At 35.3% G+C, this 19,841-nt stretch overlaps 1 protein-coding gene across 1 annotated transcript in view; it reads right to left on the bottom strand.

Annotated features, from left to right (window-relative positions):
- The window catches only part of kif5aa (kinesin family member 5A, a), an 85,835-nt gene that overhangs the window by 55,118 nt on the left and 10,876 nt on the right, over positions 1–19,841 (bottom strand). Inside the window, exons 3-7 of the mRNA XM_062057693.1 lie at positions 12,070–12,143; positions 10,369–10,473; positions 8,391–8,439; positions 8,273–8,328; positions 5,986–6,073 (exon numbers count right to left, since the gene is read on the bottom strand). Coding sequence (XP_061913677.1) covers positions 5,986–6,073; positions 8,273–8,328; positions 8,391–8,439; positions 10,369–10,473; positions 12,070–12,143 — 372 coding nt within the window. The remainder of the gene's footprint in view (positions 1–5,985; positions 6,074–8,272; positions 8,329–8,390; positions 8,440–10,368; positions 10,474–12,069; positions 12,144–19,841) is intronic.

Here is a 19,841-nt window from a genome sequence, read left to right as displayed (position 1 = left end):
TTAATCGTTCATATCTGACAATAATATAAATATTATTATTATTATAATGACTTTTGTTTTTAATCGTTCATATCTGACAATAATATAAATATTATTATTATGACTTTTGTTTTTAATCGTTCATATCCAGTGTTGGGACTAACGCGTTACAAAGTAACAGCTACAAAAGCAACATGCTTCGACTTAGCTAGTAAAGAAAGACACACTTCACCTAAGGATTTTAACGGAGGGACTGCTAGCCAGGACAACATTGATAGAGCCATTGCAGCGTATTTGCTAGAAGGCATGCAGGCTATTTCTACAGTGGAGTCACCCGCTTTCAGGCAGCTAATTAGCATGATATCGGGCATCAAACAGCAAATGACACGGAAAACATTTTCCACGTACCTGGACACAGTGGACCGTGAGCACATAAAAATGGAAAGCGAACTAAAGAAAACACTCCAAACTCTGCCTCTGCTCATCATTCAGCACTTAAGGTACACACACTCTGTCAGTTCTCTTATATACTCTTTCATTCTAGACTTCTAGAGTGTTTGATTATCACATCACTCTAAATGTATAGACTATAAAGTTCACAATCATAAAGAGGGATCCTAGTGGGCCAGGCCAATCTTTATTTTTCTCTAAACTAAAACTGGGGAAATGCGCAGAGGGTTCTGGGCTTCAGACATGATTTTACTTCATAATTCCTTGAGTGAGAAAAATGCCTGGTTAGGCTTTGTGTATGTAGTGTGTGCCTTCCTTAGTTTACAGCTATGTTGTTATTATGCTGTTTGTTACTTATGTATGTTATGTTGCAGCTATTTAAAATAGTTTTGTCAATTTTTTCTGGTCTGAAACAAATTGGCCCTTTGAAACATATCTTTGTCTTTGTGTGTTGTATGTAGACCACATTGCTTAGCAGAGTTCAGTGATGCAAATGCATGTCAAGTTGATCAACAGTTTGTATTATTCTCCAGTGCAATAACAGTACTGAAATGAAGGCTAAAAGGGCATTCAAGGGGGCTTTAAAATAAAATAAAAAAAAACAAAAACAAAAAACAAAATAGAAGTAACTAAATATTTACTTTTCACAGTAACACATTACTTTTGGGGGTAAGTAACTGAGTTAGTAACTCAGTTACTTTTGAAATAAAGTAAGTAGTAACTGTAACTAGTTACTGGTTTTCAGTAACTAACCCAACACTGTTCGTATCTGACAACAATAGAAATATTATTATTATTATTATGACTTTTGTTTTTAATCGTTCATGTCTGACAATAGAAATATTATTATTATTATTATGACTTTTGTTTTTAATCGTTCATATCTGACGACAATAGAAATATTATTATGATGACTTTTGTTTTTAATGGTTAATGTCTGACAACAATAGAAATATTATTATTATTATTATGACTTTTGTTTTTAATCCTTCATGTCTGACAATAATAGAAATATTATTATTATTATTATGACTTTAGTTTTTAATCGTTCATGTCTGACAACAATAACAATATTATTATTATTCTGACTTTTGTTTTTAATCGTTCAAATCTGACAACATTAGAAATATTATTATTATTATTATGACTTTAGTTTTTAATCGTTCATATCTGACAATAATATACATATTATTATTAGTATGACTTTTGTTTTTAATCGTTCATATCTGACAACAATAGAAATATTAATACTATTATGACTTTTGTTTTTACTCATTCATATCTGACAATAATATAAATATTATTATTATATGACTTTTGTTTTTAATCGTTCATATCTGACAATAATAGAAATATTATTATTTTTATGTATTTTGTTTTTAATCATTCATATCTGACAATAATAGAAATATTATTATTATTATTACTTTTTTTTTTATCGTCCATATCTGACAATAATAGAAATATTATTATTATTATAACTTTTGTTTTTAATCGTTCATAACTGACAGTAATAGAAATATTGTTATTATGTCTTTTGTTTTTAATCGTTTCATGTCTGACAATAATAGGAATATTATTATTATTATGACTTTTGTTTTTAATCGTTCATATCTGACAACAGAAATATTATTATTATTATGAATTTTGTTTTTAATCATTCATGTCTGACAACAATAGAAATATTATTATTATTATGACTTTTGTTTTTAATCGTTCACATCTGAAAACAATAGAAATATTATTATGACTTTTGTTTTTAATCGTTCATGTCTGACAATAATAGAAATGTTATTATTATTATGACTTTTGTTTTTAATCGTTCATGTCTGACAATAATAGAAATGTTATTATTACTATGACTTTTGTTTTTAATCGTTCATGTCTGACAATAATACAATATTATTATTATTATGACTTTTGTTTTTAATCATTCATATCTGACAACAATAGAAATATTATTATGGCTTTTGTTTTTAATCATTCATATCTGACAATAATAGAAATGTTATTATTATTATGACTTTTGTTTTTAATTGTTCATATCTGACAACAATAGAAATATTATTATTATTATTATTATTATGACTTTTGTTTTTACTCGTTCATGTCTGACAACAATAGAAATATTATTATTACAATGACTTTTGTTTTTAATCGCTCATATCTGACAACAATATAAATATTATCATTATTATGACATTTGTGTTTAATCGTTCATATCTGACAATAATATAAATATTATTATTATTAGGACTTTTGTTTTTAATCGTTCATATCTGACAATAATATAAATATTAATATTAGCATGTATTTTGTTTTTAATCGTTCATATCTGACAATAATATAAATATTATTATTATTATGACTTTTGTTTTTAATCATTCATGTCTGACAATACAAATATTATTGTTATTATAACTTTTGTTTTTAATCGTTCATGTCTGCCAATAATAGAAATATAATTATTATTATTATGACTTTTGTTATTAATCGTTCATATCTGACAACAATAGAAATATTATTATAATTGTGACTTTTGTGTTTAATCCTTCATGTCTGACAAGATAAATATTGACATAAAACATGACTACACCAAGAAACATGAAAGATACAAAACAGAAATGTCTTTCTTTCTTTCTTTTAGTTTATTTCGAACATGAATACATTTACATCATAATACATCACACAATTTCATATCATTTCATTTACATCATGCCCGAAAAGGAGTAGGAAGAAGCAAAGCTTATTTAATCCTACCCCTTTCCCACTTCAAAGCGTTTACAATTATATAAAATCATTTACTGACCTTTTTATATAATAAAATAACATCTATGAATTAGTATATACAACAGTTTGTAATATGTAATTAATTAATTCAGTCATTATTAACATACTGAGATGAAGAATATTTTCAATAAGGTTGGAAGTTTTTCTCATAATTCATCTTCTTTGTACTTTGTAAGCACTATTATTTTGAACAACCTCTTAAACTGGATCATGTCAGTACAATTTTAAACTTCTTTACTTAATCCATTCCATAATTTAATTCCACATACTGTTATGCTAAAAGTTTTAAGTGTTGTACGTGCATATAAATGTTTTAAATAATTTTTTCCTCTAAGGTTATATTTCTCCTCTTTAGTTGAGAAGAAATGTTCTACATTCTTTGGTAGCAGGTTATAGATTGCTTTGTACATCATTTTAGCTGTTTGCAATTTTACCAAATCACCAAACTTTAATATTTTTGACTTAATAAATAAAGGGTTTGTATGTTCTCTATATCCAACATTATGTATTATTCTAACTGATCTTTTTTGTAACATGGTTAACGAATGTAGCGCACATTTGTAGTTATTTCCCCATATTTCTGCACAATAACTCAGATATGGTAACACTAGTGAGCAGTAGAGAATATGAAGTGATTTTTGGCCCAGGACATGTTTTGTTTTATTCATTATTGAAATGTTTTTTTCTACCTTATGTTGTATGTTTTGTATATGAGATTTCCAGTTCATTTTATCATCTAATAATACTCCCAAAAATCTGGTTTCTTTTACCCTTTCGATGTCTACTCCGTCTATTTGTATTTGCGTATGATGCTCTTTCCTACTATTACCAAATAGCATTATTTTAGTTTTACTGAGATTCAAAGATAGTCTGTTTTTGTCAAACCATCTTTTTAATTTGTTCATTTCTTCTGTTATTATTTGTATTATCTTCTGTGGGTTCTCTCCTGAACAGAAAGCAGTTGTATCATCTGCAAATAAAACTAACTTTAAGCCCTTTGTAACTTTACAAATGTCGTTTATATAAAGATTAAACAATTTTCGTCCCAGTATTGATCCCTGCGGCACACCACAGGATATATCTAGCCGTGTTGACATATTTTCACCCATCTTCACATATTGCTTCCTGTTGGTTAAATAGCTTCTTACCCAGTACAATACCAAACCTCTGATGCCATATCGTTCCAATTTTTGTATTAAAATATCATGATTAATTGTATCAAATGCTTTTGTTAAGTCCATGAATACTGCTGCCGCACATTCTTTACCATCTATTGCATTGGTAATTTCCTCTGTTATTTTAATTAATGCTATTGATGTTGAGATATTTGCTCGAAATCCATATTGGTTCTCCACGAGCGTCCCACTTTTGTTAATAAATAAATCTAATCGACTATTGAATAATTTTTCCATGATTTTGGAGAATTGTGGAAGTAATGAAACTGGTCTGTAGTTAGTAAACTGGTGTACGTCTCCATTCTTATAGATTGGTACGACTTTTGCAATTTTCATTTTGTCTGGGAATTTTCCGGTTAAAAATGATACATTGGTGATATATGTCAGAGGTTCTGAAATGTCTTCTATGACCTTTTTTATCGTTACCATATCTATTCCATGACAGTCAGTTGAAGTCTTGGATTTACAATTTTTTACAATTTTGATTATTGAAATTAAGAAATATTATTTGAGAAATGAACATAGAAGACCAATTGTTCATTTGTTGTTTATTATTTTCATTTGTTATAATAATTTATATAATAGAAAATAATGATAGATTTAAAATTAAATCATTTAGAAAAAAGATCAAACAATAATAAATGTATAATTATCCAATATATATATATATAAATATATCAATGTAAGTATATATATTTTTCAAAATACAAAATATGAAATAGGGTAAAAATAGTAAAACAAATCAAATTAAATAATTGTCGATTGTTTAAAAACATAAAAAATAGCTTAAAAATATGAAATATTGACAAGTTACTAAAATGAAAGAAACGTGATTATGAATGTGTTCATTTTGTAAACATGTGTCACTGAATGCTAATCATGAATAGTTGTCAAATATGAATTATAATAATATACAAATATATATTATATAAGAGACAAATATGTATATAGTCACTGTTAGAAAATTGGAAATATGAATAAAATGCATATAGTCACTGTTATAAAATGAAATATTAATAAAAATGTATATAGTCACTGTTGGAAAATAGGAAATATGAAACAAATGTATATAGTCACTGTTATGAAATATGTAATATGAATAAAATGTACAGTATATTGTCACTATTATAAAATAGGAAATATGAAACAAATGTATATAGTCACTGTTATAAAATGTGTAATATGAATAAAATGTATAGTATATTGTCACTATTATAAAATAGGAAATATGAAACAAATGTATATAGTCACTGTTATAAAATAGGAAATTTGAATAGATATGTAGTCACTGTTAAAAATGTGGAATATGAATAAAATGTACAGTATATTGTCACTATTATAAAATAGGAAATATGAATAAAAATGTACATAGTCAGTATTATAAAATAGGTAATATGAAAAAAAATGTACAGTATATTGTCACTATTATAAAATAGGGAATATGAATTAAAATGTACATAGTCAGTATTATAAAATAGGAAATATGAATAAAAATGTACATAGTCACTATTATAAAATAGGAAATATGAATACAAATGTACATAGTCACTGTTGTAAAATGTTAAATATGAATAAAAATGTATTCACTCACTGGTGACAGCAACATGGCGGTTGGACTTTCCTTCATCAATCAGGTCCATGACTTCATCAGGACTGGACACAAACCTCTCAGTGCAACCCTGCACACCAACATCATCTTCAATATCATCTTTCATCATACCAGCATCATTCATAATAAGATGTTTTATCAGCATCATTCATAATAAGATGATTTATCAGCATCATTCATAATAGAATAGAATAGAATGCCTTTTATTGTCACTATACACAGGTACAGTGAGATTAAAAGCTTTTATTGTCACTATACACAGGTACAATGAGATTAAAAGCTTTTATTGTCACTATACACAGGTACAATGAGATTAAAAGCAACTCCAGTATCAGTGTGACAGTCTACAAATATGCAAAACATAGGAAGGAAAAAAAATAAAAATTGTGCAGAAGGAGGTAAGGTGCACAGTCCAGTCCTGAGAACGAATGTTCTGAAGGTGTTGTTAACAGGAATAAATATTATACATATATACATATATACTAGAGATGTCCGATAATGGCTTTTTTGCCGATATCCGATATTCCGATATTGTCCAACTCTTAATTAACGATACCGATATCAACCGATATCAACAGTCGTGGAATTAAAACATTATTATGCCTAATTTTGTTGTGATGCCCCGCTGGATGCATTAAACAATGTAGCAAGGTTTTCCAAAATAAATCAACTCAAGTTATGGAAAAAAATGCCAACATGGCACTGCCATATTTATTATTGAAGTCACAAAGAGCATTATTTTTTTTAACATGCCTCAAAACAACAGCTTGGAATTAGGGACATGCTCTCCCTGAGAGAGCATGAGGAGGTTGAGGTGGGCGGGGTTGAGGGGGGGGTGGGGTCAGGTGCGGGGGGTAGGGGGTAGCGGGGGGTGTATATTGTAGCGTCCCGGAAGAGTTAGTGCTGCAAGGGGTTCTGGGTATTTGTTCTGTTGTGTTTATGTTGTGTTACGGTGCGGATGTTCTCCCGAAATGTGTTTGTCATTCTTGTTTGGTGTGGGTTCACAGTGTGGCGCATATTTGTAACAGTGTTAAAGTTGTTTATACGGTCACCCTCAGTGTGACCTGTATGGCTGTTGACCAAGTATGCATGCATTCACTTGTGTGTGTGAAAAGTCATAGATATTATGTGATTGAGCCGGCACGCAAAGGCAGTGCCTTTAAGGTTTATTGGCGCTCTGTACTTCTCCCTACATCCGTGTCCACAGCGGCGTTTTAAAAAGTCATAAATTTTACATTTTGAAACCGATACTGATCATTTTGAAACCGATACCGATAATTTCCGATATTACATTTTAAAGCATTTATCGGCCGATAATATCTACAGTCCGATATTATCGGACATCTCTAATATATACATATATATACATACATACATACTGTATATACAGAAGCATTCAGACTGTGGGTGGAAAGTAAAAATTGCACACAGAGAGGTGCTAAACTATAATAATAAACTATAATAATAGATATAATAATACATAATAGAATAATAGATAATAAGATGATTCAATATCATCATTCATAATAAGATGATTTATGATCATCATTCATAATAAGATTATTTAATATCATAATAAGATGATTTAATATCATCATTCTTAATAAGATTATTTAATATCATATAAGCTATAATATTTGATCATAATAAGATGTTTTCATATAATCATTCATAATAAGATGATTTAATATCATCATTCATAATAAGATTATTTAATATCACAATAAGATGATTTAATATCATCATTCACAATAAGATAATTTAATATCATATAAGATTATTTAAGATGATATAAGATGATTTAATATAATATAAAATTATTTAATATCATATAAGATGATTTAAGATTATATAAGAGGATTTATGATCATATAAGATTATATAATATCATAGTAAGATGATTTATGATCATAATAAGATGATTTAAGATGATATAAAATTATTTAATATCATATGAAATGATTTAATATCATATAAGATTATTTAAGATGATATAAGATTATTAAATATCATATAAGATGATTTAAGATTATATAAGATGATTTATGATCATATAAGATGATTTAATATAATAATAACATGATTTATGATCATAATAAGGTGATTTAAGATGATATAAGATTATATAAGATGATTTAAGGTGATTTAAGATGATATAAGATGATATAAGATGATTTAAGGTGATTTAAGATGATATAAGATGATATCAAATATGATATTATGAATGATGATATGAAATCATCTTATTACATTTGTAAGAGGGTCTGACCTTGACGTAGGGCACACGGTTCTTGTCCTCATGGACCGACAAGTTGGTCTTTGTCACTGGAAAAGAAGAAACATGAATAATAATCTTTATTAAAAATATTTGAATAAGATTCACTTACCGTCCAGCAAGTCTCGGATTTTGTCCATGTAGATCTCAAAGTAGGAAACCTGTGATGAAATATTGCAATAAATCTATTAATATTATGTAATTATCACATATATATTGGTAAATAAATGTTGTAATTATTATATGTATATTTGTAATCATCATATGTATATTTGTAATTATTTTATGTGTATTTATCATTATTATGTGTACATTTGTAATTATCATATGTATATTTGTAATTATTTTATGTATATTTCTAATTATTATATGTACATTTTTAATGATCATATTTATATTTGTAATTATTGTATTTATTTTTATAATTATTATGTGTACATTTGTAATAATTATATGTATATTTGTAAAAAATTGTATGTAAATGTATAATTATTATGTGTACATTTGTAATTATTATATGTATATTTGTAATTATTATATGTATATTTGTAATTATAATATGTACATTTGTAATTATTATGTGTACATTTTTAATTATTATATGTATATATGTAATTATTATATGTACATTTGTAATTATTATATGTATATTTGTATTCTGTATATTTGTAATTAGTATATGTATATTTGTAATTATATGTATAGCTGTAATTATTATATGTATAGTATATGTATATTTGTAATTATATGTATATTTGTAATTATTATATGTATATTTGTAATTGTTATGTTTATTTGTAGTTATTATATGTATATTTGTAATTATAATATGTACATTTGTAATTATTATGTGTGCATTTGTAATTATTATATGTATATTTGTATACTGTATATTTTTATTTATTATATGTACATTTGTAATTATTATATGTATATTTGTAATTAGTATATGTATATTTGTAATTATATGTATATCTGTAATTATTATATGTATATTTGTAATTATTATATGTTTATTTGTAGTTATTATATGTATATTTGTAATTATAATATGTACATTTGTAATTATTATATATATATATATATATATTTGTAATTATTATATGTATATTTGTAATTATTATATGTACATTTGTAATTATTATATGCATATTTTTATTCTGTATATTTGTATTTATTATATGTACATTTGTAATTATTATATGTATATTTGTAATTATTATATGTACATTTGTAATTATATGTATATTTTTATTCTGTATATTTGTATTTATTATATGTACATTTGTAATTATTATATGTATATTTGTATTCTGTATATTTGTAATTAAGACATGTATATTCCTCATATCAGCATTATTATGTTAATTGTGTTATTAAATATTGTTTATTGTTATCAATTTTTCAGATTTTTTCTCATGACACTACTTTGTTGTCTTCTTGTAGAAGATAACTAATAAAACAGTTTGTATAATGTTTTTGTTCTTACTAAGAATCATGTCCAGGAATTATAACGTAATATGATGACATAATATAATATGTAAGAGATACATCATAATGATGTAATATGATGACAATATAATATGTAAGTGATACATCATAATGATGTAATATGATGACATAATATAATATGTAAGTGATACATCATAATGATGTAAAATGATGACATAATATAATATGTAAGTGATACATCATAATGATGTAATATGATGACATAATATAATATGTAAGTGATATATCATAATGATGTAATATGATGACATAATATAATATGTAAGTGATACATCATAAGGATGTAATATGATGACATAATATAATATGTAAGTGATATATGATGTAATATGATGACATAATATAATATGTAAGTGATGTATCATAATGATGTAATATGATGACATAATATAATATGTAAGAGATGTAACATAATGATGTAGTATGATGACATAATATAAGATGTAAGTGATACATCATAAGGTTGTATTAGGATGAAATAATATAATATGTAAGTGATGTCACATAATGATATAATATGATGACATAATATAATATAATATAATATAATGTAATATAATATAATTGAATATAAGAACCTTGATATGAAACTCCAAGTTTTCGTCCATAGCGAAGATGTGATTAAAAATGTCTTCAGCGATGCGAGGAATAATTCCCATTTGGTGAGGGTCATGCAGCTTGCCCTGAAACAGCATATGGACAAGGTCAAAGGTCATGCAGCTTGCCCTGAAACAGCATATGGACAAGGTCAAAGGTCATGCAGCTTGCCCTGAAAGTGTGTGTGTAAAAGATCAAAGGTCGTGCAGCTTGCCCTGAAACTGTGTGGGTAAAAGGTGAAAGGTCATGTGGTCATGCATCTTGCCCTGAAAGAGAGTGTGTAAAAGGTCATGTGGTCATGCAGCTTGCCCTGAAAGTGTGTGTGTAAAAGGTGAAAGGTCATGTGGTCATGCAGCTTGCCCTGAAAGAGTGTATGTAAAAGGTGAAAGGTCATGTGGTCATGCAGCTTGCCCTGAAACAGCATATGAACAAGGTCAAAGGTCATGCAGCTTGCCCTGAAAGTGTGTGTGTGTGTAAAAGATCAAAGGTCATGCAGCTTGCCCTGAAAGAGTGTGTGTGTAAAAGATCAAAGGTCATGCAGCTTGCTCTGAAAGAGTGTGTGTAAAAGGTGAAAGGTCATGTGGTCATGCAGCTTGCCCTGAAAGTGTGTGTGTAAAAGATCAAAGGTCGTGCAGCTTGCCCTGAAACTGTGTGGGTAAAGGGTGAAAGGTCATGTGGTCATGCATCTTGCCCTGAAAGAGAGTGTGTAAAAGGTCAAAGGTCATGTGGTCATGCAGCTTGCCCTGAAAGTGTGTGTGTAAAAGGTGAAAGGTCATGTGGTCATGCAGCTTGCCCTGAAAGAGTGTATGTAAAAGGTGAAAGGTCATGTGGTCATGCAGCTTGCCCTGAAACAGCATATGGACAAGGTCAAAGGTCATGCAGCTTGCCCTGAAAGTGTGTGTGTGTGTAAAAGATCAAAGGTCATGCAGCTTGCCCTGAAAGAGTGTGTGTGTAAAAGATCAAAGGTCATGCAGCTTGCCCTGAAAGTGTGTGTGTGTAAAAGATCAAAGGTCATGCAGCTTGCTCTGAAAGAGTGTGTGTAAAAGGTGAAAGGTCATGTGGTCATGCAGCTTGCCCTGAAAGAGTGTATGTAAAAGGTGAAAGGTCAAAAGTCATGCAGCTTGCCCTGAAAGAGTGTATGTAAATGGTGAAAGGTCAAAAGTCATGCAGCTTTCCCTGAAAGAGTGTGTGTAAAAGGTGAAAGGTCATGTGGTCATGCAGCTTGCCCTGAAAGAGTGTGTGTAATAGGTGAAAGGTCATGTGGTCATGCAGCTTGCCCTGAAAGAGTGTATGTAAAAGGTGAAAGGTCAAAAGTCATGCAGCTTGCCCTGAAAGAGTGTATGTAAAAGGTGAAAGGTCAAAAGTCATGCAGCTTGTCCTGAAAGAGTGTGTGTAAAAGGTGAAAGGTCATGTGGTCATGCAGCTTGCCCTGAAAGAGTGTGTGTAAAAGGTGAAAGGTCATGTGGTCATGCAGCTTGCCCTGTTAGATTGTGTGTAAAAGGTGAAAGGTCAAAGGTCATGCAGCTTGCCCTGAAAGAGTGTGTGTAAAAGGTGAAAGGTCATGTGGTCATGCAGCTTGCCCTGAAAGAGTGTGTGTAAAAGGTGAACGGTCAAAGGTCATGCAGCTTGCCCTGAAAGAGTGTGTGTAAGAGGTGAAAGGTGAAGCCCTCCCACTAACGTACCTCCATGGTGTGAGTCTTGCCTGATGATGTTTGTCCATAAGCAAAGATGGTGCCGTTGTATCCACACAACACATCTGGAACACAACATCATCATATTATTCATAATGTACATCATCATATTATTCATAATGTACATCATCATATTATTCATAATGTACATCATATTATTCATACACATATTCATAATGTACATATGTATCCTATTATTCATGCACTTATTGTAATATTAAAGATGGTGTATCCACAACACGTCTGTAACACAACATATTCATATTATTCATAATGTACAAAATTGTATATTTATACATTATTATTACAGTAGATGAGTTATTGTTACAGTAGATGATTTATTACAGTAGATGATTATTATTACAGTAGATGAGTTATTACAGTAGATTATTTATTATTACAGTAGATGACTAAGTGTTACAGTAGATGACTTAGTGTTACAGTAGATGATTTATTATTACAGTAGATGATTATTTTTACAGTAGATGACTTAGTGTTACAGTAGATGAATTATTACAGTATGGTTATTATTACAGTAGATGAGTTAATACATTAGATGAGGTATTACAATAGATGATTATTATTACAGGCGATGAGTTATTGTTACAGTAGAAGATTATTACAGTAGATGAGTTATTGTTACAGTAGATGATTATTACAGTAGATGAGTTATTGTTACAGTAGATGATTTATTATTACAGTAGATTAATAAGTACAGACCTAACTGCTTGGCATCTCTGCCTGTCGCACCTCCTCCAGTGCACTTCAAGGTCAGCTGCAGGGTCGTCAGCTGGTGCCACCGTTCACTGATGTTTCGCCCCCAAGCCGGGACACCTCGCGGTGGGGGGGCAGTGGCTAAGCGGGGACGTCTCCCCGCGCCACTCCCTGCAACTGACCTCAATGGGGTGTTGAGCCCCAAGTGTTGTCCCTCCTTCTTAGCCACATCCAGAAACTTGCCTTCTCTGCCTCCTCTGCAAACTCCTTAATGGCCCTCCTCAGGCTGTAACCGGCCATTCCCGCCGCACGCAGGAGCCGGGTCGCAGAACCTCCTACGAAGCCCCTGCATCCGATCTCCACGGGGTGAATGGACGCAGACCAGCCTCCCCCCTTGCAGTCCTCTGCCAGGTCGCTGTACTTTGACCGTTTGAACTCATGTGCTACTGGTATTCCCTCCTCCCATGGCACGGTTAGTTCAATGATGAGGACTTTCTTAGCAGCTGAGGACCACATCACAACGTCTGGTCTTAGCGTTGTCTGTATTACCTCAGTTGGGAAGACTAGCAGCTTGTCCAGGTCAACGCGCATCTCCCAGCCCTTACCAGGGGTAAGCAGAAGTGATGATCTTCCCGCCTCTGTCTTCTGTCCTACCTCTCCTGGTTTGATGAAATTGATGTTTGGCCGATGGCGATCTGTGGCGTTGTTTGCCCCGACTCTGCATCTCTCCAACAGCTCTGCCAACTTCCTCAGCACCTGATTGTGTCGCCACCGGAAGCGCCCCTGCGTCAGCGCGACGTTGCAACCTGAAAGGATATGTTTGAGTCCTGCATTGTCTTTGCTGCACAGGGAGCACTTGCCCTCGCTTCTGAACCACTGGGCGAGGTTTTCGAGGGCATGGCAGGGTGTCATACGCTGCCCTCACGAGGAAGCTAAGCCGAGATTGAGGAGTTCGCCAGATGTCGGCCCAGGTTATGACTCTTTTGATGGTATCCTCCCAGCGAGTCCATCCCCCCTGTTTTCCCTGGGATACGGCCTTGATCCAATACTGGTCTTGCGCCACTTGTGTGACCTCTTCCACCACCATGGCCTTCCTCTGCTGTCTCGTGGCTTTGGACCAGAACTGGACTGGTTGCCCCCATCCCAGTCCTGCCCGGCTGTCTTGGACTCTTCCCAGAATCTCCTTGTACTTCAGCCTTGAGACAGCTTGGTCCACTTCCACCTGAGCCTTCTACTTTTGTCCAATGCGGACAGTCACCGCTGCACTCTTCACAGCTTCGTCTCTTGATTCCCTCAACTCCAGTACAAGGCGAGTCTTCTCCTGCCTGTAACCCAGATTGATTGACTTCAGAGGAAGTTGCAGAATGTTCTTGCCGAAAAGAGCGGGGGAGGCCCAGCCATTTCCTGATATAACCGTTGGCGATGCTGTCCATCTTGCTGGCCTGAGAAGATGGAATTTCGGCTACTTTCAGTGGCCACATTACGCGGTGGAAAAGTGTGAAGTGGTAACACCAAACCTTCAGCTTCCCAGGAAGTTGGCTGCCGTCGATCCTTACAAGCCCCTCTTTTAGTTGTTTCTGGACCACCCTCCCCATCTGCCTGTCCGAGAGCTCTGCTGTATACTCCCTCCCGAGGCTTCGGATGGGCTGCTCTGCCAGGAGTGGAATCTTCTCACCTCCTGCTGTGAAGACTGTCCTGTCATCTCTCACACCCTTCCTGATGGACAGGCTCCTGGACTTAGCAGGCTTTATCTTCATCCTCGCCCAGACGGTCAGTTCGTCGAAACGCTTGAGGAGTCGTGCTGTGCATGGGGCGGTCTGTAGGATGCTTGTCACATCATCACTGCTCGCCGTCTGTTCGCTGTTGCGAAAAAGGCTAAGTATCGCTCTATCTGTGTGCTTTTAATTGTTCTACAGCTTTCTTTATCACTTCTCAAACATATTTAGTGGTACTATTTAACTTGCAAATCACCCGATCTCTGTCCCACCACCCTTTCCTCAGCTAGCTAGCTGCTAAGCTAGCGTGGAGAAAGGCAGCGCCGGTCAGAAGGTAAGTAGGAAGCTACTCCCGCAGACCGCGACCACTTCCCTGAGGACAGCAGGAACTTCACTCGGTGACAGAAAACACTGTGAGTAATGGCTTCCTGCGCGTCTTGCACCATACTCACAGAGAGGTTGGCTCTGCTAGAGGGCCGTGTCCGCCAGTTAGAGCAGAGTAATGTCGTAACTTTAGATGTTGCGGACACATCTGCTAGCGGTAGCTGTAGTGAGCTAACTAGCCCAGCTTGTAGCAGTCCTAAGCGGCCTACAAGCTACGGTGTACCGGTTGAGACGCATAATAGATTTAGCTCTTTAGCTAGTCCTACACCCCAGTCTACCGGGCACCACACCTTAGTCATAGGGGACTCCATCACCCGAAACATAAAGCTTAGCAAACCAGCCACAGTAAAGTGTATCCCCGGGGCCAGAGCACCTGACATTGAAGCTAATCTTAGGGAGCTAACTCGCAACAGGCCTAGTAAACACGTACGACAGGCTAATCGCACCACTAATTATGCAAATATAGTTGTACACGTTGGCTCCAATGACACTAGAATGAGACAGTCAGAGATTACAAAGAGAAACATAGCCAGGACTTGTGATCTCGCCAGAAAGATGTCCAGGCATCGAGTAATTGTCTCTGGCCCCCTGCCTGCGAGAGGCAATGATGAGAGATATAGCAGATTAGTCTCGCTTAACAAGTGGCTGGCTATCTTCTGTAGGCAACAGGGACTAACGTTTATTAATAACTGGCCCTCTTTCTGGGGCAAACCAGGCTTGCTGATGAGAGACGGCCTTCACCCTAACCAGGAAGGCCCCATCATCCTGTCTAGAAACATAGACTACTATTTAAGTCTCACTTGACTGACTACACTAGAGCAAGCCCGGTCACAGGCAATTACAATGCCTGTTAGTCCGGGTGAGGAGTCAGTTAAGCTAGAACTAGCCAGCGCCAGGCTGGATAATCCATGTACGCATAGCAATTCTCTTAGAATAATACACAATTCACATAATGTTTTTTCTGTTGTGTCTGTGTCAGAGGTGGACATGCATTCTACTGAGGTGGCAAATTATGATATGTCCAGTCTATTGCAGCACCAAGCAAACAATCGGAAAATTCCTGTCATATCAATTCCTAGATATGGTCGAAACTATTTAAAGTGCACTACGCATAATAAACGCAACATTGTTAATATTGCCACTACGGATAATCTTAACAAAAACTCGTCAAAACAGCCCAATACCTATAATATGGGCTTTTTAAACATAAGATCATTGTCTCCCTAGGCGTTATTAGTTAATGAGGTCATTAGAGACAACAATCTTAACGTCATTGGTCTTAGCGAAACCTGGCTCAAACCAGACGAATTTTTTGCGCTCAATGAGGCAACTCCTCCTAACTATACGAATGCGCATGTTGCCCGTCCTCTTAAAAGGGGAGGGGGTGTCGCACTAATATACAATGAAAATTTCAACCTTACCCCTAACCTAAATAATAAATATAAATCGTTTGAGGTGCTTACTATGAGGTCTGTCACACCGCTACCTCTCGACCTGGCTGTTATCTACCGCCCCCCTGGGCCCTATTCGGACTTCATCAGTGAATTCTCAGAGTTCGTTGCTGATCTAGTGACGCACGCCGACAATATAATCATAATGGGGGACTTTAATATCCATATGAATACCCCATCGGACCCTCAGTGTGTGGCGCTCCAAACCATAATTGATAGCTGTGGTCTTACACAAATAATACATGAAGCCACGCATTGCAACGGTAATACAATAGATCTAGTGCTTGTCAGGGGTGTCACCACCTCCAAAGTTATGATACTTCCATATACTAAAGTAATGTCCGATCATTACCTTATAAAATTTGAAGTTTTGACTCATTGTCAACAAGCTAATAATAATAATAACTGCTATAGCGGCCGCAACATTAATGCTGCCACAACGATGACTCTTGCTGACCTACTGCCTTCGGTAATGGCACCATTCCCAAATTATGTCGGCTCTATTGATAACCTCACTAACAACTTTGACGATGCCTTGCGCGAAATTATTGATAGTATAGCACCGCTAAAGCAAAAATGGGCCCCTAAAAGGCGCACCCCGTGGTTTACAGAAGAAATTAGAGCTCATAAATTATCATGTAGAAAACTGGAACGCAAATGGCGCGCGACTAAACTTGAGGTTTTCCATCAAGCATGGAGTGATAGTTTAATAACTTTAATAAAGCTAAATACTACTCAAATCTCATCCGCCTCAACAAAAACGATCCTAAATTTCTGTTTAGTACAGTAGCATCGCTAACCCAACAAGGGACTCCTCCCAGTAGCTCCACCCACTCGGCAGATGATTTTATGACTTTCTTTAATAAGAAAATTGAACTCATTAGAAAGGAGATTAAAGACAACGCATCCCAGCTACAACTGGGTTCTATTAACACAAATACGACTGTATATACGACGGACACTGCCCTCCAAAATAGTCTCTCTATTTTTGATGAAATAACATTAGAGGAATTATTACAGCGTGTAAGTGGGATAAAACAAACATGTTTACTTGACCCACTTCCTGGGAAACTTATCAAGGAACTGTTTGTATTATTAGGTCCATCAGTGTTAAATATTATAAACTTATCACTTTCCTCCGGCACTGTTCCCCTAGCATTCAAAAAAGCGGTTATTCATCCTCTGCTCAAAAGACCTAACCTCGATCCTGACCTCATGGTAAACTACCGACCGGTCTCCCACCTTCCGTTTATTTCCAAAATTCTCGAAAAAATTGTTGCATAGCAGCTCAATGAACACTTAGTGACTAACAATCTCTGTGAACCTTTTCAATCCGGTTTCAGGGCAAATCACTCTACGGAGACAGCCCTCGCAAAAATGACTAATGATCTATTGCTAACGATGGATTCTGATGCGTCATCTATGTTGCTGCTTCTTGATCTTAGCGCCGCTTTCGATACCGTCGATCATAATATTTTATTAGAGCGTGTCAAAACACGTATTGGTATGTCAGACTTAGCCTTGTCTTGGTTTAACTCTTATCTTACTGACAGGATGCAGTGCGTCTCCCATAACAATGTGACCTCGGACTATGTCAAGGTAACGTGCGGAGTTCCCCAGGGTTCGGTTCTTGGCCCTGCACTCTTTAGTATTTACATGCTGCCGCTGGGTGACATCATACGCAAGTACGGTGTTAGCTTTCACTGTTATGCTGATGACACTCAACTCTACATGCCCCTAAAGCTGACCAACACGCCCGATTGTAGTCAGCTGGAGGCGTGTCTTAATGAAATTAAACAATAGATGTCCGCTAACTTTTTGCAACTCAACACTAAGAAAACGGAAATGCTGATTATCGGTCCTGCTAGACACCAACATCTATTTAATAATACCACCTTAACATTTGACTACCAAACAATTACACAAGGCGACTCGGTAAAGAATCTGGGTATTATCTTCGACCCAACTCTCTCGTTTGAGTCACACATTAAGAGTGTTACTAAAACGGCCTTCTTTCATCTCCGTAATATCGCTAAAATTCGTTCCATCTTGTCCACTAGCGACGCTGAGATCATTATTCATGCGTTCGTTACGTCTCGTCTCGATTACTGTAACGTATTATTTTCGGGTCTCCCTATGTCTAGCATTAAAAGATTACAGTTGGTACAAAATGCGGCTGCAAGGCTTTTGACAAAAACAAGAAAGTTTGATCATATTACGCCTATACTGGCTCACCTGCACTGGCTTCCTGTGCACTTAAGATGCGACTTTCAGGTTTTACTACTTACGTATAAAATACTACACGGTTTAGCTCCAGCCTATCTCGCCGATTGTATTGTACCATATGTCCCGACAAGAAATCTGCGTTCAAAGAACTCCGGCTTATTAGTGATTCCCAGAGCCAAAAAAAAGTCTGCGGGCTATAGAGCGTTTTCTATTCGGGCTCCAGTACTCTGGAATGCCCTCCCGGTAACAGTTAGAGATGCTACCTCAGTAGAAGCATTTAAGTCCCATCTTAAAACTCATTTGTATAATCTAGCCTTTAAATAGACCCCCCTTTTTTAGACCAGTTGATCTGCCGTTTCTTTTCTTCTCTCCTCTTCTCCCCTGTCCCTTGCGAGGGGGAGTTGCATAGGTCCGGTGGCCATGGATGAAGTGCTGGCTGTCCAGAGTCGGGACCCCGGGTGGACCACTAGCCTGTGCATCGGTTGGGGACATCTCTGCGCTGCTGACCCGTCTCCGCTCGGGATGGTTTCCTGCTGGCCCCACTGTGGACTGGACTCTCGCTGATGTGTTGGATCCACTGTGGACTGGTCTTTCACAATGTTATGTCAGACCCACTCGAAATCCATTGCTTTCGGTCTCCCCTAGAGGGGGGTGGATTACCCACATATGCGGTCCTCTCCAAGGTTTCTCATAGTCATTCACCGACGTCCCACTGGGGTGAGTTTTTCCTTGCCCGTATGTGGGCTCTGTACCGAGGATGTCGTTGTGGCTTGTACAGCCCTTTGAGACACTTGTGATTTAGGGCTATATAAATAAACATTGATTGATTGATTGATTAATCCATGAAACGTCTCAGAGCGGGGAGTCTTCCTCCTGACGGTGTTTTCAGGCCTCTGACCATTTGCCTTGCTCCAATGAGTAACACTTCAAATGCAGCCACAAAGAGGATTGGTGATATGGAGCAGCCCATGGCAATTCCCACTTCCAACCGCTGCCATCCTGTCATGTAGTCATCTACTGAGAAGCACATGTGTAGGTTGTTGAAATACTTAGCTATGATGTTACTGACACACACAGGAACGTGGAAGAAATTCAGGGCAAACTCAACCAGCTTGTGTGGTACTGAGCCATAGGCATTTGCCAGGTCGAGCCATACCACGTGGAGGTTGCTCCTCTCTCTTTTGGCACGCTGTATCTGATCCCAAATCACGGATGCATGCTCTATGCACCCCGGAAAGCCTGGCAGTCCGGCTTTTTGACAGCTTGTATCGAT

This window comes from Entelurus aequoreus, linkage group LG01 (assembly GCF_033978785.1).
Source record: "Entelurus aequoreus isolate RoL-2023_Sb linkage group LG01, RoL_Eaeq_v1.1, whole genome shotgun sequence".
Classification (NCBI taxonomy): Eukaryota; Metazoa; Chordata; class Actinopteri; order Syngnathiformes; family Syngnathidae; genus Entelurus; species Entelurus aequoreus.
The sequence above is the reverse complement of the archived record's forward strand: the minus strand, read 5'-3'. Positions and strand labels throughout refer to the sequence as shown.